Below are 21,420 nucleotides of genomic sequence, written 5' to 3' on the forward strand. Positions count from 1 at the left end.
AAAATGTATAGTATATTAATAATATTTCATAAAAAACAATGAAAAAAAAAATTCATTTAACTTATGGGTTAATTACGCACTTAATCTCTTTTGTTTCCATGTCAGCACACTGTCCTAACAGTGAGAGAATATTTTATATTACTTCGATTGTTTCTCATATTAATGGACTGCACATGAAGATCCATTCACATCTGTTTGTTATTCCAACAACAGTAAGGCTGCAGCACCACATTAAATATTCATTGCTAGCATCTGGTCAGTGCGTGTGTGTGTGTGTGTGTGTGTGTGCGTGTGTGCATGTGTGGCCAGGAAACAGTCGTTCAGTTACATGTCCAAAGATGGATAGCTGTGTAAAGGTTGATTGTTATTCTTTCAGCAGTCTTCTCACCAGGTTGGCAAACTATAACCACACTGATTTATGAAGCAATTACTTTGGTCTGAAAATGACTGATATGTGAGATGAATAAATTTGACTACATTTATTCTTGCCTCCATTCTGACATTTACTGAGGTTTTTTTTCAGCCACAGTACTTCATACTTATACACTAACACACATGAAACTGATCACAACTTAGCAGCTTGACTGGCTAATGCTGAGCAGATAAGTCTGGCTTTGTGAGAAAAGAGAGAAGGGGACACATGCTCTTCAGAAAAAGAGGAGTATTTCCTCCGGTATCATCCTTTCCCCGTCAATTATTTGTAATCACATCAACTTGCTGATGGTTTATGTGTACGTCTGCAGCATTCTTATGAGATAGCTTTGGGGCTGTGGCGGTCTTATGCTATGAAATCATCTGTTTTTCATTTCTGACTCAGCAATATTGCAACCACATAAATTAAGCTTCATCATTTCCCTGCAACTATTTGCTCCCCCATAGGGCGCTCCAGGCACAGCACTGGTAAATGGCACCATTGTTTCCCGCCTGTGTCATGCAGAAGAATTAACCATGTTCAACGCAGGGGACATAAAGCTATACCAACTGTTGTGTGAGCGGGGAAACCGAGTAAAGAACCTGTGTTTTTCTGTCAGTGCAGCAAAGATGCTAGCAGGCAGGCGCTGCTAGATTTTTCTGCAGCAGACTCCTGGACCTCAGTGAAAACAGTGGTGGTGATGCTAAAAAGAATTCTGGTAATACAATGATAAATGTGGGCTTTTGATTACAAATGAACTTAAACCTGAATGAATTGATTTTTGGCCACGTGAGTGCATCGCAAAAAGCTGTTCCCAACTCTGAGATAGTATTCGCTAACTGAGGGGAATGTGTTAGCAACCACTTGCCCTTTTACACATATCTGTCAGACATGTAGCAGCATTATATTATAATTAATTTTGTGTGTTCACCAGCTAGTCACTAACTGCGTCTGTGGTTTGGTGCTGTACAGGTGGTGTACAGTGGGTTTATCAGAGGTTTTTCAGTGGAAACAGGATTGATGAGTTGTTAGAATGAACCAAACGGTGAGGACGTTGCCTTTGAAACCAAAACGATGAGCTGAAAGAGGCTAAAAAAGCTCTATAGAGCTGTAGTGGGTTGATAATTATCTGAGTTTGTCATTATGGCAACTCCTTTCACCTTACAAGTAGTAAACTAATCCACTGTTAATATTAAAATATTGTTTATCACTGCTGTCAGCATTAATGTTGCTTTTAGTCATTCTGACCCTGATTTTTGTCTTGAAAAGTTTCTAGGTTTTTTCTACTGTCATAAATTTCTGCACCCACTGTATCAGTCCTGAACTAACTATCAAATTTGGTAATGTGCGTGCACCAGTTAGGAAAAACTCTTTCTATTAACAATACATTTCTATCAGTAAAATTCTTACTCATTTCATGAGAATAAATGTATTGGAGATTACAGGGTTTACTTGTTTGACAACATTAATAACCATCAGACTCTATTTACTACCAGTGAAGAAGCCTTTGTGCTTAGATGAGATCATTCTCCCAGACAGCAGAGATAATCCAGATGGAGGTAGACAGCTCATGATTACAGCACCGCTTGTCTTACCTGCTTCCCTCAGGTTCTTCTTGTCTACGCAAGGCAGAGGCAAAAATCAGACAGATTTGTGGGCATTTAAAAGGATTTCTTTAGATGCTGCCAAGGGTATGTCGAATGATGACCATCCAGGGGGAAAAGAACAGAGAGATGGGAGCTCTCTGTAGTTTGACTCAGATTTATTGGCAACAGGCTTTGAAGAAGATACATATCCGAAATGTCAGCCCGTTCATCTGCTCAACAAATCTCCAGCAGACTTCAGCCCTCTCATCCTTTCTTGGTCTCTGGTTAGTCATCCTTTGATGTACCCGTGGTAACAAGTACAGGGGCAGTCTGTACATACTGCTTGATGACACGTGGTGAAATAAGATTAGCTTTGTCTGTACAAATTACTGCATGGATATGTTTTTTTTTTTTAAGATCTTCCTAAAATTTTGTTGTGAAAATGTGGGATTATTGGGAGATAGGAAAGTGCTTATTTTCCACAAGCATGTCTAACGTGTCAGCATGTGACTGATTATGTGTCGGCTTATTTGCGTTTGTCTGAATCCAAAGTCCTGAGAGGAGGTTTGTAGGTTTGTGTACACTGAATTGATACACTCAGTGACTTTTGAGGGGCATCATCTGACCCATATTCTCTCTCTTGTTTGTTTTCTTTTGTTCAAACAGTCTCACAGCCTGGATCATCGCCGTGCGCATCACTTTTCAGTTGTTTCGTCACAGCAGCTCATTGTGCAAAGTTCACAAGAGACGTTGAGAACAGTGTCACTCAGGGACGCGAGGATACCTGATGTTTAGATCCAGTGGGTTTGACATCAGCGCCACTGTTTGAGACAGTAACTGGGATGGGTATGTGTCTGACTCGCATTGAGTCAGATCTTCAGACAGAGCGCCACATGCCTGCAGTTGTCTGAAAGACAGATTCCCAGGAATGTCTATGAGATCATCCCCTCTGCAGAAGAAAACCTGTATGCTCTCAGTAATTGGCTGGGAAACTTAAAGAATCGAGAAGTGGGGCAAGGAGGATACGAGGATATCCCCTGACAAATGGGAGAGGTCTTTTCTGCCAGTGAAGTGTCCAGAAGATGTTGAAGATGATATACGGGCCTTAAGGCCTTTTGCTTAAGACTCTGATCAGTGAGTTATTGACTGGCCTTAGTTTTTATGGATGCCCAGATTATCCTCCAAAGACCTGAAGGCTGGAATATTTTGTGAGCCCCCGTCTATGTTTTCATTTCTTCATAGTCACGCTTGTAGCTAGTGGCTCTTTGGATGGCAACGTTGGTCTGTTGGGTTTTTTTTGGTGAAATGTCTTGACAACTGTCGGATGGATTGCCATGACATTTAGTAGCGTACACACATTCATGTTCTCCACAGAATGAATTTTAATACCTTTAGGGATCCCCTGACGTTTCCTCCAGAACTTCATCCAGTACTTTGGTTTATGGCAAAATACTTGCAAAACTAATGACATTCCCATCAGCCTCAGCGGTACTTTGTGTTTAGTGCTGATTAGTGAATATTAGCATGCTAACTAGAACTAACTACAAGCAAGAACTTTACCCTATTACTTCCAAATTAATGGACTCATCAAACGCATCAAACTGCAAATTTCAGGCAATCACACATGGAGTAATGTTTAGGCTATTAAATACATTTCTTAATAAACTATATCTAATATCAGGACTCAAGGCTAATTGATTCTAACATGCACTCTAATAGAAAATAGTGAAATGTAAATGTTTATGGTACTGCTTGAGGTAGATCCATTCAACGTTAATCAGACCTGCATTTTCCACCATGATCAGCAGGGAGCAAAAAGAAAACACCCCATTTCATTTAGAAAAACTTTTCATCACCCTTATAAAAAATGAATGAATAGCAAGAGAAGAAGTAAGAAGGAAAATAAAAGAAACAAAAGGGACACACGGACTCTCTCTCACACACACACACACAAACACACACACACACAAACACACACACACACACACACACACACACACACACACACACACACACCACCCATCTATTCAGCTGATGATGGAATACACAGTATAACTCACATTTATACCTGCTGTGTTGAACAAAACGCGGATTACTGTGACTCCCGCGGACAGCTCGGTCCCCTCCCACTCTGCACAGACCGGGTGCAGGGGGGCAGGACAAGCCGTCATCCCACGTCAGAGGCGGCTTCGTTATTTAAACTTGAATCAGGAGGGGAGGAAAGTTTTCACGGTCGGGACAGCGTTGCCTAGCAGCTGGGCAGAGGACTCACTCGCTCAGTTCACGTTGGCTCTCTTTACTGGTGTATCAAGGAACCGCGGACATTTGCCTTCTCAGTCAGCCTTGTCATCTGTCTGTCTCCCCCTCGCCGTCTCTACGACAAACATGACCCAGACCGTGACACTAAAGGGACCCTCTCCTTGGGGTTTTCGGCTGGTGGGAGGACGGGATTTCAGCACGCCGTTAACCATCTCCAGGGTAGGTTGTAGCCTAACTTTGCTGTCTTGTTGTTTCGATGTGTATCCATTCATTGAGCCGTACGCAAAGTACCCACGCGCCGCCGGAGGGGCTCACCAGCACCTCAACTTGGCAGTAAAGTTCGATTTTCGTATTTCTACATACGTGATAATCAATCTCATTACAGCCATTTAAATGACTTCATCGTTTACAGGCCTAATGATTTGGAAAGGTGGAGATGAGTCAACCTGGAGTTGTAGCCCAATTAATTAATCGTCAAATAAGAGGTCGCCGAGGTCCTTTATCCCTAGCAGCAGTAATTATAAGTGTATCAACAGGAGCTTTACTCTAAAAGCTGACAGATGGTGCCGTCTAATTCCTGGCAGCCAAAGTTGCCACTGCAATTTAGTGAGTCATTGCAATTGGCCGACCATCAGGTAAAGGCTTTGAATATCATCTTGTCAGTAGAAACGAGAAAAACACATGATGGTGATATAAAAAAAAAGAAGTTTTTAACAATTTGAATAAAATAACATCAATATAAGTATCCATCAAACATGTCATATGGTGCATGTCAAGGAAATGATCCTTGATTTTGAAATTAATAATTGATAAAAAAAAATTCAATGATAATATAATTCCAACTTTTTTTTCCAACTTTTTACCACGTGTCAGTAGGTGGTTCCAGTCAAGCTCATATAGATCTTTATAAGCTGTTATCTAGAATCTATTTGGAAATGGCAGTATTAGTATTATTGTGTTATATAGTAATGTGTTATTGCATGTGTTCTTTAATCATTGTTAATACTGCTGTTGGTAGTAGTAGTTGAAGTAGTGGTAGCAGACCTATTCTCAAACCTTCGTGAACTTCCCTGACCCTCAAAATATGGGTCAGGAGTCAGTGTGCTGGCAGTGGATCTGGCAGTAGCCTATAGTTTATCCCAGCCAGGGTAAACACAGCCCGGTCCTGCTGCAGGGCTTCACAGAATGGGGGTGGGGGGGTGGGTTGTGGTGGGCGGGGGTGCTGACATTTGTTTTTCATCAGAGCTCATTGGTGCTGCTGAGGGATTCCAGGTGTTGTGCTCAGCTGTATCACCACCAGCCCCAAACCGACCCTTTAACTACAGGGCCCTAGCATTTCAAACTAGAGGTGTAATTTTTAGATTTACGGCAGCCGATTGACGACTTTGAGAGGAGCAGACGAACCCCTGAAGGTCACCTGAAGTGCTCTCTGATTTTAAACCTATACCTTACTATATCAAGAAAAAAGAAAAAAAAAAAGCTGTGATGCAATGGTGAGGTATGCTTTGACTCAAAGTGTGTCACACTTTCTAACTTGGCACTTTCACTTCTCCAAATGACAGTGACAGGTAGATGAATATTTCACTGAGGAAAAAAAATCCAGAAATCACACATGGCATTAATACACCCCTCACTGCGTGTAGCTAAATGTCTTGTTTTGGTTGGGGCTCAGATTATATTGTCAAAGCCAGTTTTCTGGACGGCTCACTGACTGTATGCTTGACCTTCATGTTTCACTAAGTATCTTGGTATCTATGTGCATGGAGCAAAGTTTCCAACAGAGATTGTGCCCAATACTAGAACTCATTTGGAAGAAAAAAAAAGGGGGGAAATCTACACTATGGCTTCATGGCTCTTGTGTTTAATGCTTACTTTAAAGTCAAAGGCAGCTTCAGGGCATCTCAGGTTTTCTGATTCATCCTAACTTCTTGTACAGCCGGCAAGTCGCGGTGTCAGTCTCACAATTTCCCATCGGTTTTGATCTGTGCATACTTGTTTGACTGCCAATATGAAAACCGCGGCATGCACAGGGAAGTCATTTCGCATCGTGAACATTGTGTAACTCGGTGATGCTGGCATCATTGAAATTAATTACAGGTTTCACTTTGTTACATAGCAGAGGTGGCAATAAAAACCACCTGTTTGCAAGAATAAATAAGGGAGTTTTGACTAATTCCAAAATCTTGGCTTGAGAACTAGAGAAGGAAGCAGCTGTTGAGATGCAAGCATATTTAGATAAATGTGTAATGTCAGAGGCATAAATACACACAGTCTTTTGGCAGCAAGTCCCAGGATTACACTGCCTCTTGCAGACTTTTTTTGTTGCTTTCTACCAGCCATTACAGAGCAGTTCAGTGTCCAATTGACGTCACATGCGCTGAAACATCAGCTGACAGCACAAAATGTGTTTTATTGGCAGAACCCGATAATTGTTTTGTCCTGGTCTCTCATATTCTGGTTTATGTGAGTGCAAAAAGTCGAAATTGAACTCAAGGAGAAGTGATAAAAAATAAAAAAAATAGAAGTGATGGGAAAGGAATCCACTCGCCTCATCTCATGGGAGCTGGTTGCATTCTGAGTTTGAAGCACGGTGTGATTCATGGCTGCTCAGCATCTCCGAAACTCGCTATTCATCATATGCATTTTGCATTCTTGCTCTACAGTGCATGCCCAAGACGGCAATTACAGTGTGTTGAATGGTGACGCAGAAGGAGATGCATGGAGGGAGATGGGGAGTGTGTTTGTGTTGCAGAGACGGATACTTTATGTCTTGCAGGATCCAAAATTCCTCTTTGGGGGGCATTTTACTATCATGTAAGCTTAGCACAAGCCAGAACAGGCTGAAGGGTGTAACAGTGTCTGTTTTCTCTGGAAAGCTGATCAATAGAAGAAATGAGACAGGACCTAAAGGCTTTGTTGCTTTTAAGTTTTTTTGTTTAGTTTTTTTTTACAATATTTTACACAATCATTCCAATCAAACCTCTACTTTCCATGACTGACGGATCTCCTCCCTCATTCTTCCATGTCTTTCTGCATTTGTAAAAGTGAATGTCATGAAACACCTGCGTTTGAGGGTGAAAGTTGTAAATACCAGAAAACAAGTTCCGATGGCAGCAGCTGGTTCTTTGCTCAAGGTGATAACGTCCCAGGATGAGCCCATTAGTCCCCTGCCAGCCCATTAGGACCGCTGCCAGTTGATGGCGTGTCTACTTGACTCTGGAAACATTTGCCCTGATTGTGTGTGTGTGTGTGTGTGTGTGTGTGTGTGTGTGTGTGTGTGCGTGCAGTGGTAGGTCGTTAAATGGCTGTGAGTGCATGAGAGAGAATGAGTGTCAGAGAAACCGAAACATATAAAATCACTTGTGTAACTGCAGAAGCATTTAGAGAGGATACGTTGAATATGGCAGCTGTGGTAAAAGCACTTTTTGTAAACCAGTGTCCAGGCAGAAGGTGACGCAGGACACTTGTCAGTCCTGCCAACTGGCAAACAATCATCCTCTGGATAGGAATTTACATCCGAGTGTTGGTTAAATAATGACCGAATCACTGTCCCGAATTCCCATCTGAGAACTTAATGTTGTACATCCCGGATGGTTCATAGTGCGCTTGTAGTCTGTTTGTTGATGTTTTTTTATTATTTGATTGATTACTTCATGTGCAAAATATTAGAGAAAAGTGGTGTAAAATCTGGAATGGGGAAATGTTTCATCACCACCCACCGTGAAAGTCATAATCGACCCAGTAGAACTGGAAGTCTTCTTCTTCAAAAAGATTCATGTATTATCTGAACGGAATCAAAGTCCAACTTCAGGCAGACAGATACATTGTCAGAGTGGTGTAAACTGTCTCTGTGCTCAAATGTTTGTCATGCATTTAAAGGATAGCTTCACATTCTTTCAAGTCTATCTTAAAACAACACCGACATGCCCATATGTACATTTGAGGGGTTACTGGTCGCTGTAATAATCCTTCCTGTCCATACTGGCTGCAAAGAAATGCTTTGCAAAGAGCTTTTTTTCTCCTGGTTATGGAATTACAGGAATTTTATAGAGTGAAGAGAAAAGGCTTAAACCGTATCAAGACATATCACTCCATGTTTCTTATGCTGATTATACAAGGGTATTTGATTTACAGTGCATGGATTAAGATCAAATATAACTTGAACTGCATCAGCAGTTATACATCAGATGAATTGTGTGCCCTTGAATCTCTCATCTGTCGAGCTCTCTGCCACATACCAAAGATAGAACATGTGACCTAAAGCCACAAGGGCTGTTTCTCTGACATTGCTGGTTGTCATAGACTAGTGTTGGGCTGCTCTTTTTCTCCAGACTACAATTATAGATGCAGCGAACTGCATCTCCACAACAAACTGAGCAAAAGATAACAGATGGTAAAAACTCCAAGAGTTTCCTGTTGTCAGTGAAGCGGCGGAGATCCTGAAACAGTACGGCTGAGCGTTTCCTGCTCATCTGGTTATCTGGTGTATGAAAGTGACTCTCTGTAATTGGTGTTAACATGAGGCTGTGTACATGAAGCAGATTTCTGGTCTTTTTAACACAAAAAATTCAGATTAAAAGTTTAGCAATGAACCAGCTTCCGCCTATGATGAAAAAAGCCAAATTCTCACCCTTAGCCGTAGATCTTCCCTCATGTCATCAAGTGAGCTTTGAGTTATGTGCTTTCCCCTCTAACTTCTCGTCTTTACATCGTCTTAACCCACATGCATCACCGCGAACATGTTTTTGTTTCGATGTGTTTCGCTCCAAGGATCGCAGAGTATCTAAAACATGACTCTTGATTCATGAACATGTTGAAACATCACGTGCTGAGGAGGAAATGTGGAAAAGCTGAGGTGCAAAAACCCGTCAGTGATTACTAATCTCAGGGGATTTCTACTTTCTTATTGATGAGTAGTATTGATGAATAGTATGTGGTCATTGTAGACACTCTCACACAAATGCATTACAGACTGCAATTAAGTCGCAGTGACTCTCCCATTTCCTTGTGTTCTCATTAAAGTCTAACCTCACATATTAAATCATAATCCCCAGTCTTGCTTATTGCTCTTGGCAGATTCAGTGCCTTTTGTTTGAGTGTGATAATCACAAACCAGTCAGAACCTCACACCCCCGACTATGTAACGTCTCTCCAAAGCGTCACCAAGGTCATAACCATGGTTCCTATCGCAGGTCCAACAAGCAAACAAAGGCGTCTGACACGTTGCCAGGAATTATTCTTTGTGCTGCTGAGACGTGCGACTCAGCACTCCCACCCAGCAGTGAGCGCCTCTGTGGAGTTCACGCATGAAAAACAACATTTAAAAGTGACAGGTTGCAGGTCAAGGGGTATTTAGATGACCAGGTTGTTTCTGTAGATTATAATATTGTCTCTGAGAAGCTGAAAAAACCTTAAATTTTCAGTCAAATTAAGACCAGTTTTAATCTGGACGTTGACATGTCTTTTCACCGCTACTACAAATTATGCAGTATACACTACTTATGGAGAAGGCTGTATGTTTGTCTGTCCATATCCAGAGGAGAGAGGCAGGAAAATGACTCCTGCTGATAAGAAATCTCTGCACGAATCAAAACTTTCCTCACAGGAACATCTATGCGACTAAAAAGACAGTATAACATCCTCATCCTGGATCATACATGTGCTTTACACACCACAGTTGTATTAAAAAAATCCTCTAAAGGTCAATTTATAATGGAGCCAAGAAAAGCACTTTCAATTTTATGGCTTGCTCCAGATAAAATAGAAAGACAGTGCACACAGACATAAGCAATGATGACATGACAGAATACTTTGCCCCGAGGCTGATGTCACATTCGACTCAAAGTGTGGATGCAGCTTCTTTTTTTTTTTTTTGTTATGAGACGCAGTACACCTGTGTCCTCTCTTGGCCTCGCTCTCAAACACACGGAGAAAAACAGGTGAAACCACACTCCTCATCGGGCCTCAGCGTGCCACATGATGACTCTGCGTGACATGAGGCTGCCATTATGCTAAACCACTCTATCTGTTAGCAATTAACTATGTCACTATGTTTGTGATGGGACCGTTTTAGATTGCCCAACAACCGGTGAAGTTGCTCTCTCCACGATCAACGTTGCCTCGCATCCACGATGGCTGCTCGCCAACGTCAGAGTCATCGCCTGAGGTCTTAACAGGTTGTTCCGAGTACATCAAGTCCTTCTGTTAGCAGCGAGAGCAGTTTGTGTACAACAAATGACAGAAAATCTGATTATATGAGCAGTAATAGTTATATGATATCCTCTATGTCACAAATTTATATGATTTCAACTCATTTTGTGAGTAAAGATGAAGGAAAAAAAAAATCCCTTTTGGTGAAGTTGCATGAAAATCTGGAGCTGAAAGTAGGTTTACTGGGTGAAAATGGGATTGAAGTCATACCATATGATACCAAGTTTCTACTTTTAGCAAAGCTGGGTAATTTTATTCAATTTATTGTCTCTTTCTGTCCTCCACAGCGGCCTAGAAACCAACTTTATATTGTTCACAACAACTCTGGTTCCATCCTCGGCCCGACCCAAGATCACTCTTTGTGCGCTGCGGTCACACACTCGGTCAGCTTTCAGACCAGGGTCACTTCTCATTTTTGAGTTAGATCAGTTTATCCTTATGAAGCGGAAGTTGATCGCTTAGCTTTTGTCACGAGTGGTTCGTGTGAGCAAGAAGACGAATGCAGAAAGTTATAGTAAGAAAAGTTACAGTTAAAAACAAAAACAACAAAATGCTGGTATGGACCTCGAAGCATAGTAATTGGAAAATGACATTCATCTTTAAAGCTCTATAGTTTGAAGTCGTTACATCACTACGTGTGCAGTGTAGATATAGCAGATTGTGATGATATGTCTGAACCACTTCACTCTACACCCTCCTTACGTTTTGGGAATGTTTTTCCTCTGGTGACGACCTCAGTCATGCCATTGTGTCACTTGGCATACCGCTGTGTGTGTGTGTATGTGTGTGTGTGATTCATGCACTGCTATTCAAGGGCCTGACCCTGAAGTGATGTTACTCACTCTGTGTGTGCACTGGGGTGCACTCCACTGTGACACAGCCCAGGCAATAATCCAAGACATACGTACACACACACACACACACACACACACACACACACACACACACACATAGACACACAAACATTTAAAATGCATTCTCACCAGGGAGGTTGTGCTAAATGATGTGGGTAAACTACAACCTCCAGTAAGTGTCTATCAACAGATTCTTGCTTTTTCCCCTTTTAAACGTTTCAATCTTTCCCCCTACACCCCTTAGATTATGTAAGTGTAATTTGTGTCAGATTTCTGCAGAAACAGCTGATGACTGAAATGTGTTCACATGGCTTTCTCTTTCCCTGACACACACAAAAATTTACACACATTTCCCACAATGCTGCTGACCCCTGAGCTTACCGGAACTGAGTCAGGGACACTGGGGCAGTCAGAAGCTGTAAATTACAAATTCCACATCTGAACCACACGACTTAGCTATTAGTGCTTCATGGAGCATGAACTTGTGTGCCTTTTGCTCTTAAACCGCTCTTCCCCCAGTTAGCGAGTCTGTTGCTCTTGCACTGGCAGCTCCTCTCTTTCTCCTTTCTCTCTCTATCTCTCTCTCTCTTTCTTTCTCGTGTTCATTATTCCACGGTGCATCAACTTTTTCAGCCAATCGTAGTCTTGATTTGTCTTGGATTAGATTATTAATATGTGTTAGTGAGGTAAGTGTTATTTTGAAGCAAGGTTTTCGCCGTTCCAAACACAATACATCTTAATGTGCAGCTGTCAGGGTAATAGGCATTACGAGACGTCGTGGGGTCAGGCGGTGGGTGCTCTGGTGTGAAGATGAATGAGCTCAAAGAGAGGTACCCACTTAAAAACTTGGGTGACGGGACAAAGATTAATCACCAACACTTGACATACAAGGGCTTCATTAACAGGAAAGTGATCCGAAATCTTCTGTTCCCTGTGTTTTTACAGATTTACAGATAGTCTAGTAATTTTTAGTCTTTAAGCTCTCAGACATGACAAAGTGTTGGAGTGTGAATTCCTCCCTGCTTCAGCTTTTACATGGTGACATGTTCGCTGTAGCTGTTCACCAATAGATCAACCAATTAGTCAATAACAATGATCTGTTGGTTTAATCATTTATTGGTTAAACAAAACAAGTGACTCTTGCAAATTGTAATGTACTTTTTTTTTTGGCTAATTGGTTAATCAAGGAAATAATAATGAAATAATGAAAATAGTCTTTAGCCATAGTTGCTAATAAAGTTCTTCCTCTGTTTGTACAAAATTAAAATGTGTATAAATGAATATTGGTTGAATCCCTGTTACGCTTCTTCAAGCTGCCACAGAGAATCTGTCACAGATTAATGATTTCAATTCCTTCTAAAAACTGTGTGACAATCACAAATGAATCCAGCTGCAGCAAATCTCCTCACATTTAATGGTTGGAAAAATACAGTCAAAATAATAGTCATACATGTCGTACCTTGACAGCACATGGAGCGCAACAAAGATGACCAGAGACATGATGGCAATTGTTCACATTTCATTACATTTTTGTTTCAGTGCTGGTGAAGAGAGTATTTTCCTCAGCAGCTTGCTGCCATATGACAGTGACTGTTTGAGCGTTTGATTGGTAGTTTCTGCTCATTTCTCTTTGCCAAAACCATACGAACCAGTCAGACGCAGGCCTGGAAATAACAGGGACGTTTGTATGTGTGTGTGTGTGCACGAGCGTTGCAATAATGGAAAATTGTTATCATATGTTACTTAGTGTGTCCTGCGAAGGTGAAACATACCCACTGGGACACCCACCCTCCCCCTCTGCCTCCCCGTGGGGCTCGAATGTCCACAGACCAGCATGTTTGTGGACTGAAAGATCACAGAGAGGAACCTGCTCACTGTCCAGCGGCTGCGAGATAATCTTCGAAATTAAAGCGATGTGCGCCTACGCTTCGCAGGATCAAAACGGGCCACGTCACAGGACGAGGCAAAGCTCGAAGGATATATGGAGCAGATGCTTCCAAATGAATCTTAACATTACACAGAGATTAAGGTTCAAGGTTCATATGCAAACTCTGTTAATGGAACTTACTCCTGGACTTGAGATCATTCACTGGGGGTTTAGTCTGATGCAACTGCAGAGCAGTTTGTTTTTTTTTACTGAATTCGAAAAGGCCAAACGTATAAAAATGTTCCAGTTCTTTCCAACTATTTCACCACCTTCAATACTCTTAAGTGGCCTCTCACTTCCCAGTGTCATTGTTGCTGGCTTTTTGAAAATGTAAACCCAGAGTGCTGCCCAAGGCAATATTACATAAATCAAAAGAAAGCTGCTTTTGTTGAATTTGGCCTCCGTGTTGACACTCCCGCACTAATACTCTCTTTCTTTCATTCTTTTTTGTCTTTCTCTCTCACTGACACATTGACACCACTTGTAACAGCTCTTTCTTTTCTTTTCTTGGGTGTGCTTGGATCGGTATGTGTGTGTGCGTGTGCGTGTGTGTGTGTGTGTGTGTGAATGTTATCTCCAGGTAACACCAGGCAGCAAGGCGGCCCAAGGTGACCTGTGTCCGGGCGACACCATCCTGGCCATCAACGGCGACAGCACAGAGCACATGACGCACATGGAGGCTCAGAACAGGATCAAAACCTGCACTCAGCAGCTCAAACTCAACATCAGCAGGTATGAAAACATGACACTGTTCTTACCAGAAAAACAACAGAGGACCATTTGGTCAACTGACTAAGAGTGTGTTTATATTTTTCCTGATTTGGGAGCTGTGGCTGTGCACCACAATCCTGCTAATGGAGGAAATCAGGACAGTCAGTCTTGGTTTTCTTAAAATTATGATCAAGCTCTTAACCTAACTTTCAACCAAGTAGTTCCAGTTGCCTTAAAGGGGGAGCCCCAACTGATTTCACACATCAAAGTCTGTGTACAGGTCTGGGGGAGTACACGTTGCACATGTGAAAACAGTTGTACGGAGCTGTGTGAAGTCTGATAAACTGCCTCAAGTGATGTCAGGTGGTTGAGTCTAAAAGAGTACAGCTCTGAAAATGAAAAAAGTCTGCGGGTGTGGAGTTAATAAAAACCGAGCTTCCCAGACGTCAGTAGCCCGCTCCTCATTCCTGCCTGAGGCCAGAGGCTCGTGCAAGATTTGATTTTTCCATACGGGATGACTGATGGGAATTATGATGTCGGATATAAGGAAATGTTCTAACATAAGTCACTTGCTAATCAGTCGTCACTGCTTTGACCCTCAGCAGCGGCTGCTTATGGTTTTTGCTCTGAGGCTCATTAAGTGAATTGAGTTGAAAAACCTGACTGATTTTTTATGACTCAGGTCATTTACTGCCTCTCGTCCAGGAACACATATTGTTTCTATTTCTGGTGCGTCTGCTCGCCTTGGCGCATTCGAGTCACAGGGACAGATGACAGCTTTACAGCAGCTTAAATAATCGCTGCTCCTATAGAGCGCCGTCAAAGTCCATGAGGCTTGTACATACAGTGAGTCAGACAGTGACCTTTTCAAATGGACTTGAAAGGTCGATATTGTTCCATTTTGCCACTTCATGAAGTGGAAAATGATCTTATTATCTTCCACTATTCAGACTGGTGCATCATTTTCAGAGGGAGTACGGGAGGATGGATGATTTGACCTTAAGTGGAAGACAGAAGCAACATGTTTCTGTCAGGGTAGCAGAATGGAAATCATCTGTCTAAACGGTTAACAACATGGAGAGAGAGAAGGGGGGGGTAACCAAGGAAAAACTGAAACTGAACTGAAATGTCAGTCGCTTCCCACATTTCTATTAGATGGTTACTTTAGGTTGCCAGAGCACTGGAAAGTGCAGAGCGAATCTGGCAACTTCTGAACCCCATCTTCTCAGATGAAGAACACTGTGGTTTCAGTGAAGTGACAACTGCCAACTGGTGCTTCAGCTCTCTCCTTTTAGGGCAACAGACAACACAGTCTCTCTCTCTCTTTCCCTCTCTCTCTCTCTCCCGTAATGGTTTGGAGCATGAAGTTGACCTGCAGATGCAGTGGAAATAAGAATAACCCCCGGAGTAACCGGACCCGTCAGACGAACAGAGATTCACACATGCAGGCGCTCCCTAATTCAGACAGAGAAGAAGAACTTCTTTTTTTTTTCTCTTCCTCTGCACTGTATTTGTGTTTTTATAGTTTTGCACTGTAGCATGCAGCAGCCCCCCCCACCACCACCACCACCACACACACACACACACACACACACACACCCACACCCACACACCCCCACCCCCTCCGCCACAGCTTGTAGTAGAACCCCATCCATTCATATATCAAGCTGAGTGGCTGAGCATTCAGTGGCTTGTCCACATAGGAATAGTAAATTTATTTAAGGATACATAAAGTAGTATTCAGCGCAAAGACCAGGGGAGCTCCTCTACAGCTGCAGCAGCACAAGAAAAACTCCCACACTCAACCACCTGCACCCGAACATTCCCAAATTCAAATTTGAGTTATTTAACACAAGCGAGAATGTAAGAAGTAGTTTGACAAAAGCAGGAGCACTTACAAGGTTATGGATATGCTGTGCGGCTGACATTTTGCCCCACATCTGCTTGCACATCACATTTATATTGATTGACATATGAAAACCTACGATTTTTTTTATGGTCAATTAAAAGGTTTCTTGTGCATCATTTTTCACACATTGTCCATGTTGTTTCATGAGGATGTGTTTAGTGTTTTGGAAACACTGGGATCTCGACCATAATTCTGAACTGATGTGGGTTTGAGATACGCTTGTCAGCAAGACTTTGTAATGGGTGAGGTTGAAAGAAATTATCTTGTTTATGGTGAGTGACAAAGTGACTCAGTGAGTTTGAGAAATATTTTTTGTTAATAGAGAAAATATATTCAAACCCAGTGATCTTTTCTCAATCTCATCAGAGGCGAAATACAAGCGGGTTAAAATGCAGGTGGACGAGATGTAAAGAAAAGCTATAACTGACTTCTCTGTGATGTGAACATTGATATTTGACACCCATTCAGGTCTCATAAATAGCTAAAGATCATTCCTCTGAATTAGAACCACAAGTGAACTGCCAGACCAAGTCATGCTGTTCATCAATCCTCCTTAATTTCCCATTTAAACTGACAAGATAGCAGTTGTGCGCAGGGTCATATATCAACACAGGCAGAGCGAGGCTAGCTGCTGGTATGTGACCTTCCCTCAGTGTATTGGATGAATAATTACAGTGTGAACTGCCCTGCTGTTGGGACAGGAGGAGGGTAAGTCATGTCTGAGAGATATGTCGGCATGCACCTCTGGCTCCAGCGCCCAGAGCTGAAATGAACCGGTGGTGAATGAGAGGGAAGACAGAGCAAGAGGGGTTCAGGCGGAGGAATAAGACCGTTTTAAAAATGGATCCGAAAGTTTTGGGTTACGCAGTCACAAAAAGACGAGACGGCAGACAAGGGGAAGTGTTGAAAGAGAAGGGAGGGGCTGAAAGATGGTGGGAAATAGGAGAAAGAGAGGAAAAAAGAGCAGCGGCAGAGAGGGAGAAAGAGACACTACGACAGAGAGAGAGAAAGAGGGAGGGAGACTGAAGCCAAGTAGAGGAGCGGTGAATCAGAGAGACCAAGTGAGAAATCCACATGGGCCCTTCTCTGCCCAGAATGCCGTTTTTACAGCCAGCGTTCTCTGCTTTGTGCATTGCTGGAAATTCAATTACACCGACAACACAGTGGAGCTCAGAGTCCAGTTCCTCTCCCTCAAATAGGAGACACGTAAGGCACCACGAGTTTTGAAATAATCTTAACATATTCCTGCTGGGCGAAGGAGATGACGGGACGCTGACTTTTTTTTTTTTTTTTAACACATTCCTCACGTCAGATCAAAGCTGCGTGTGGGTGAAGCCTCATACCCATGTTTTTCCAACGCAATCCTTTTTCAACCAGAAGCCAGGTGATTAAAGCATTGCATTCACAACTCTTGGTGTGCAGTAGTGTTTTCGCAGGAAAGATCCTGAACAGGAAGTTATGTGTTAATAAACAGCAACAGTCACTATGACTGAGCAGACAAACAGAACACAGCCATCTACAAAAGCCTTAATTCAATAATGGGGGGAAAAAAGAGGTCACAGTTTTGGCCACTGCAAATTAACCAACAAGAAACCTACAGAAGTTTAAATGGTAACATAAATAATTAGAAATAAACTCTATAATAATGATATATTATTATAATTATATATATATAATGTATTATTAAAACCTTGAAAAAGTTCTCCCAGGAATTCAATGAGCTGTGTAAAAAATGGTAGTTTGCTCTCTGGTTAGTGAATAAGGTCCAAGCCCTATGTTATTCATTATCCAGACAATGGGGATGTCATATTCATATGTAAAAGGCTACTAACTATAGTTATTTACTAAAGGAAATGTGAAATATGTGATTTTCAGTTCATTGAAAACACTCCTCAGCTGTGGGCTACAGGAATAACTGTGGATTTTTCAATTGCAACCATTGATTCTGGAGTCCAAAAAAATTGGGAGTGACGAGAACCCGTGCTGACTCACGAGAAAAATAATATTTCAGAGGACAACAGTTCTCAGCCCCTCATTAAAAGCCTACGCCATAAAATAGTCCAAACAGTCACAGAGTCATAGATGGGGAAACGGGAGACCTGTAATTTTGTGTTGCTGCCGATGGACAAATATATGAGTCTACACGTCTGCTGTGAACCAAAATTACAGTACGCTGGATGCATCGGGGCTTGAGGTCTTGTGTAACTCAAGAATGTTTCTCCGTAATGTGTCCGCGTTTATTACTTTCATAAGCCCCATTTTTCATCATTTGCATTACGGAGCATTTTTAAGAGCGCCCTGCATCGGAGGGTTTCTGGTTAGGTGCCCCGGGAAGCTCATGAAAACTGAACATTGGGCCAGCAGCTGCAGTTGTTTGTGTGGAATTTTTTTTATTTTTTTTTATACTGCCGTTAAAAGAAAATACAACCTTCAAACACTATATTTGCACTTTCCAGAATATGTTTTTGTTGCGATTAAGTACTTTGTCTTGTCTGCTTTTACTGCCGGTAGTGATAGTGAATCCCAGGAACATTTGTTTGAACCATTCAGATCTGAGTTTTATGCCAATACACTTAATCAAAACACGTCTTACAGCTGCATTACATTCTGGTGAACTGAGGCCAGGGAGAGACTACATACTCTTACAGTTTGATATGATATTTTCCTGTATGATTCTGCCAGCAAGTTCTCTCTGGAAGCATCTCTGTTCAGTATATTTCTGCGCTCTGCAATTTGTCATCCATACCACCAAAGAAGAAACTCGACGCAGAAAATTACCAATAATTGAACATCTCTGTGCTCTTGGGTGGATTTATGTTTGTCCAGCCAGAGGTTAAGTGAGGGGAAAGATGAGAGAATAAAGGAGGGGAACCAGTGAGAAGAAAAGGAAAGAATGAAAGAGAAAATTAGGAAGGAACGAACTTTATCACAGCTTCCCATGTGCTGATTCAGGCCTGTCAGCGCTCCACTGTGAGGTGAAACACCCCTGCTAGTTTCTGTTAGTTCCTGGCATTGGCTGGAGAGCAAAAAATGGCTGCCACCCCCCTCTTGTCAAGTTCACTGTAATGTCAGAGGAACTGGACAGACGCACTTGGTGCCTATATTGGTGTGTGTCATGTTTGCTTTGCTTGGCCTGTATATCCGACTCTGGGAATACAGGACCCAGCTGTGAGGGGAAAACCTTCCCCTCTCGCCACCGTTTTCCTCTCCTCCTCATTCTTCTTTTTCGGCCTCTTCATCTCCCGTCCCCCGAACCACACACGCCACTCTGCCGTCTCCCTCTCCAAACCGTAAATCCCACTCTGCTCATCCCGCTCTGTTTCTTCTTTTTATATCTCCTCTTTGTCTTTCTCTCTCTCTCTTGCCATCTCTTCTTGTCTTCCACCCTGACCTCACCTCCCTGCAGTTTCCCTCTGTCTGCCAGAGCTTCTTGGAGAAAGCCATGCGGTTTGCAGAGGCCTGAGGAACAGATGATGGCGGTTGGGATGTGTGTTTCCATCGCCGGTCAAGCTGTTCGGAAAGACTCCTGCTGGGGTGGCATGTTAAATGTGCTGAGAAATGAGTCATGATGCCTGAGCTGTGTGTGTGTTACTCTTGTTCTTGAATTTTGAAAAAAAAAAAAAGTCTCGTGAAATAGGGACACCCTGCTGTTCTTGTTTCAATTTCACTTACTGTAGAAAGGAAAATTTACAGTTAGGTCGAGGCTGGAATGAAGTTTGACCTGCAGATGGTTTAGAGCTTAAAGGATCAGTTCATTCATATATCCAATTCTTCTAATGGGGCTGTATGGAATTTAATTTGTTTCTGGTTAGTCCGGAGACCTCGCTATAAAGAGTTTTCACTGGAATCCATTCATCTCCATTTTATTGGGCGGGGGGCAACAGAAGATTAAGACGTAGATATTCTCAAAACCGAGGCACATTAAACTGAAACTGTCGGTCTAACCGCTCGCCAAAGCTTAAAAACAATGTTTTTTTGCTGAACTGAACTTGCACAGGGTCTTCAAAGCAAAGTTACAAATGTGAGTGTTTCATCTTGTAGTTCAATACCTCTTCTTCACCACGAGTTAACCAGAAAAATACATGGAAAAACAGTGATGGTCATTTTCACTAGCATATAGGTCCAAGGGTTACTAACTTTTTAAAAGCTTTCAGCCGCATCTCACAGTCTTCATCAGTGACTGAAAATGGCGTGAGTGTTTTACAGTTTCGTTACATGAGTGTAAACCGTGGGTTACCTGAGAACAACAAATATGAGATCATAAGCTCTGTCTCAGTGCAAAGATGCTGTGTGGATTTGAATGGAAATCGTCCGCTTGATCTTTCTCCAGCCATCCACTGACTGATTAAAAGCTCCTAAAAGGCTAGTAAGTGGACCTTTGAGTTGGGACTATTCTGCCACACTGTAGAAATCAAGATTATAATGCAGTGATGTCACTGTCAGTGAGAAATGTCCTTACAAAGACAAGGAGTTTTTGTTTGTTACTATTTAGGATCAAGGTCTCAGTTTGGATTGATTTTAGTTGAGGGTAAAGGCCAGGATAAGGGGGTTGAGGTGATGTGTAATGCATTTATGTGATTGCATGTCTGAGTCCTGATGGGGGAGAAACACAAAATCCGATCATGATCTGGAGAATAAAATCAAAACAAAACACAGGGCGGAGGATTCAGGAGGAATCAGGGAAAACAGGCAGAGAAAAGACGCAGTCAGAACGCTCCGGTGCAGGATTCGCCCCTGCTTTCTGGCTCTGACTCCACGACCTGTGACTCACAGCTGAGGAATTATGCACGAGGCTGCATGGGACCAAAGGAACACAGGACTCCAACTGGGACAAAGAAAGAAAAAAAAAAAAAAAAAAAAAAAAAAAAGGAGCCTCCCAAAAGGAACCGACTGACACACACATGCCCCACCACCACCAGCACCGCTGCCTTCATCTCCTCCTTCATCCCTTCATCACGTCATCCCTCTCACGCTCTCCCAAGGTCTCTTTTTTGTGGTGGTTGTAAACGCAGCATCAGTGGAGTTTAAGAGCCTGTGTTGCAGAAAAAGGGGAGGAGGGGAAGGAGGGGTGGGTGCTCAATCCTTCTATCCTTTTTTTTTTCCCCCTTGCATTGATCTTGTCATCACCCAGATGCAGATTTTTCCAAGTGACCCCATCAGGTCTGCTGACAAGACCCAATAACTGCTCTTTAAAGGATGATTGTCTGTCTTTACTCGCAGAGGAGAAAGTATTTAAGCTCCTCTCACAGAACCAAATAAGAGGAGGAGCATCTCCAGTGGTGTCTGATGTACGATAGGGCTGAAAACCATCCTCGTTCCGATGGGTTTTGATGAAGCGAGGCCGGACTCTTTGAGTGAACCCTGAAATGTTCCGTGATCAGCTGCATCTTAATTTGAGGGCACTCGGTTTTCATGCTCCTCCTCGAACATGGTGATCCTGTGCAGCCAAAGTAAAGTCATCCACTGCTCCAAAATCCAGATCTCCCCAATCAGGAAATTAAACCTGGCAGGGGGTGGGGGTGTGGGGTGTGTGTGTGTGTGTGTGTGTGTGT

At 42.5% G+C, this 21,420-nt stretch overlaps 1 protein-coding gene across 1 annotated transcript in view; it reads left to right on the top strand.

Annotated features, from left to right (window-relative positions):
- The first annotated feature begins 4,211 nt into the window (after positions 1 to 4,211).
- Positions 4,212 to 21,420, top strand: part of pdlim4 (PDZ and LIM domain 4) — a 43,607-nt gene continuing 26,398 nt past the window's right edge. Inside the window, exons 1-2 of the mRNA XM_023429400.2 lie at positions 4,212 to 4,476; positions 13,829 to 13,980. Coding sequence (XP_023285168.1) covers positions 4,384 to 4,476; positions 13,829 to 13,980 — 245 coding nt within the window. The 5' untranslated portion in view covers positions 4,212 to 4,383. The remainder of the gene's footprint in view (positions 4,477 to 13,828; positions 13,981 to 21,420) is intronic.

This window comes from Seriola lalandi, unplaced genomic scaffold (assembly GCF_002814215.2).
Source record: "Seriola lalandi dorsalis isolate HSWRI2012SDOR001 ecotype SW California unplaced genomic scaffold, Sedor1 jcf7180002054893, whole genome shotgun sequence".
NCBI lineage: Eukaryota > Metazoa > Chordata > Actinopteri > Carangiformes > Carangidae > Seriola > Seriola lalandi.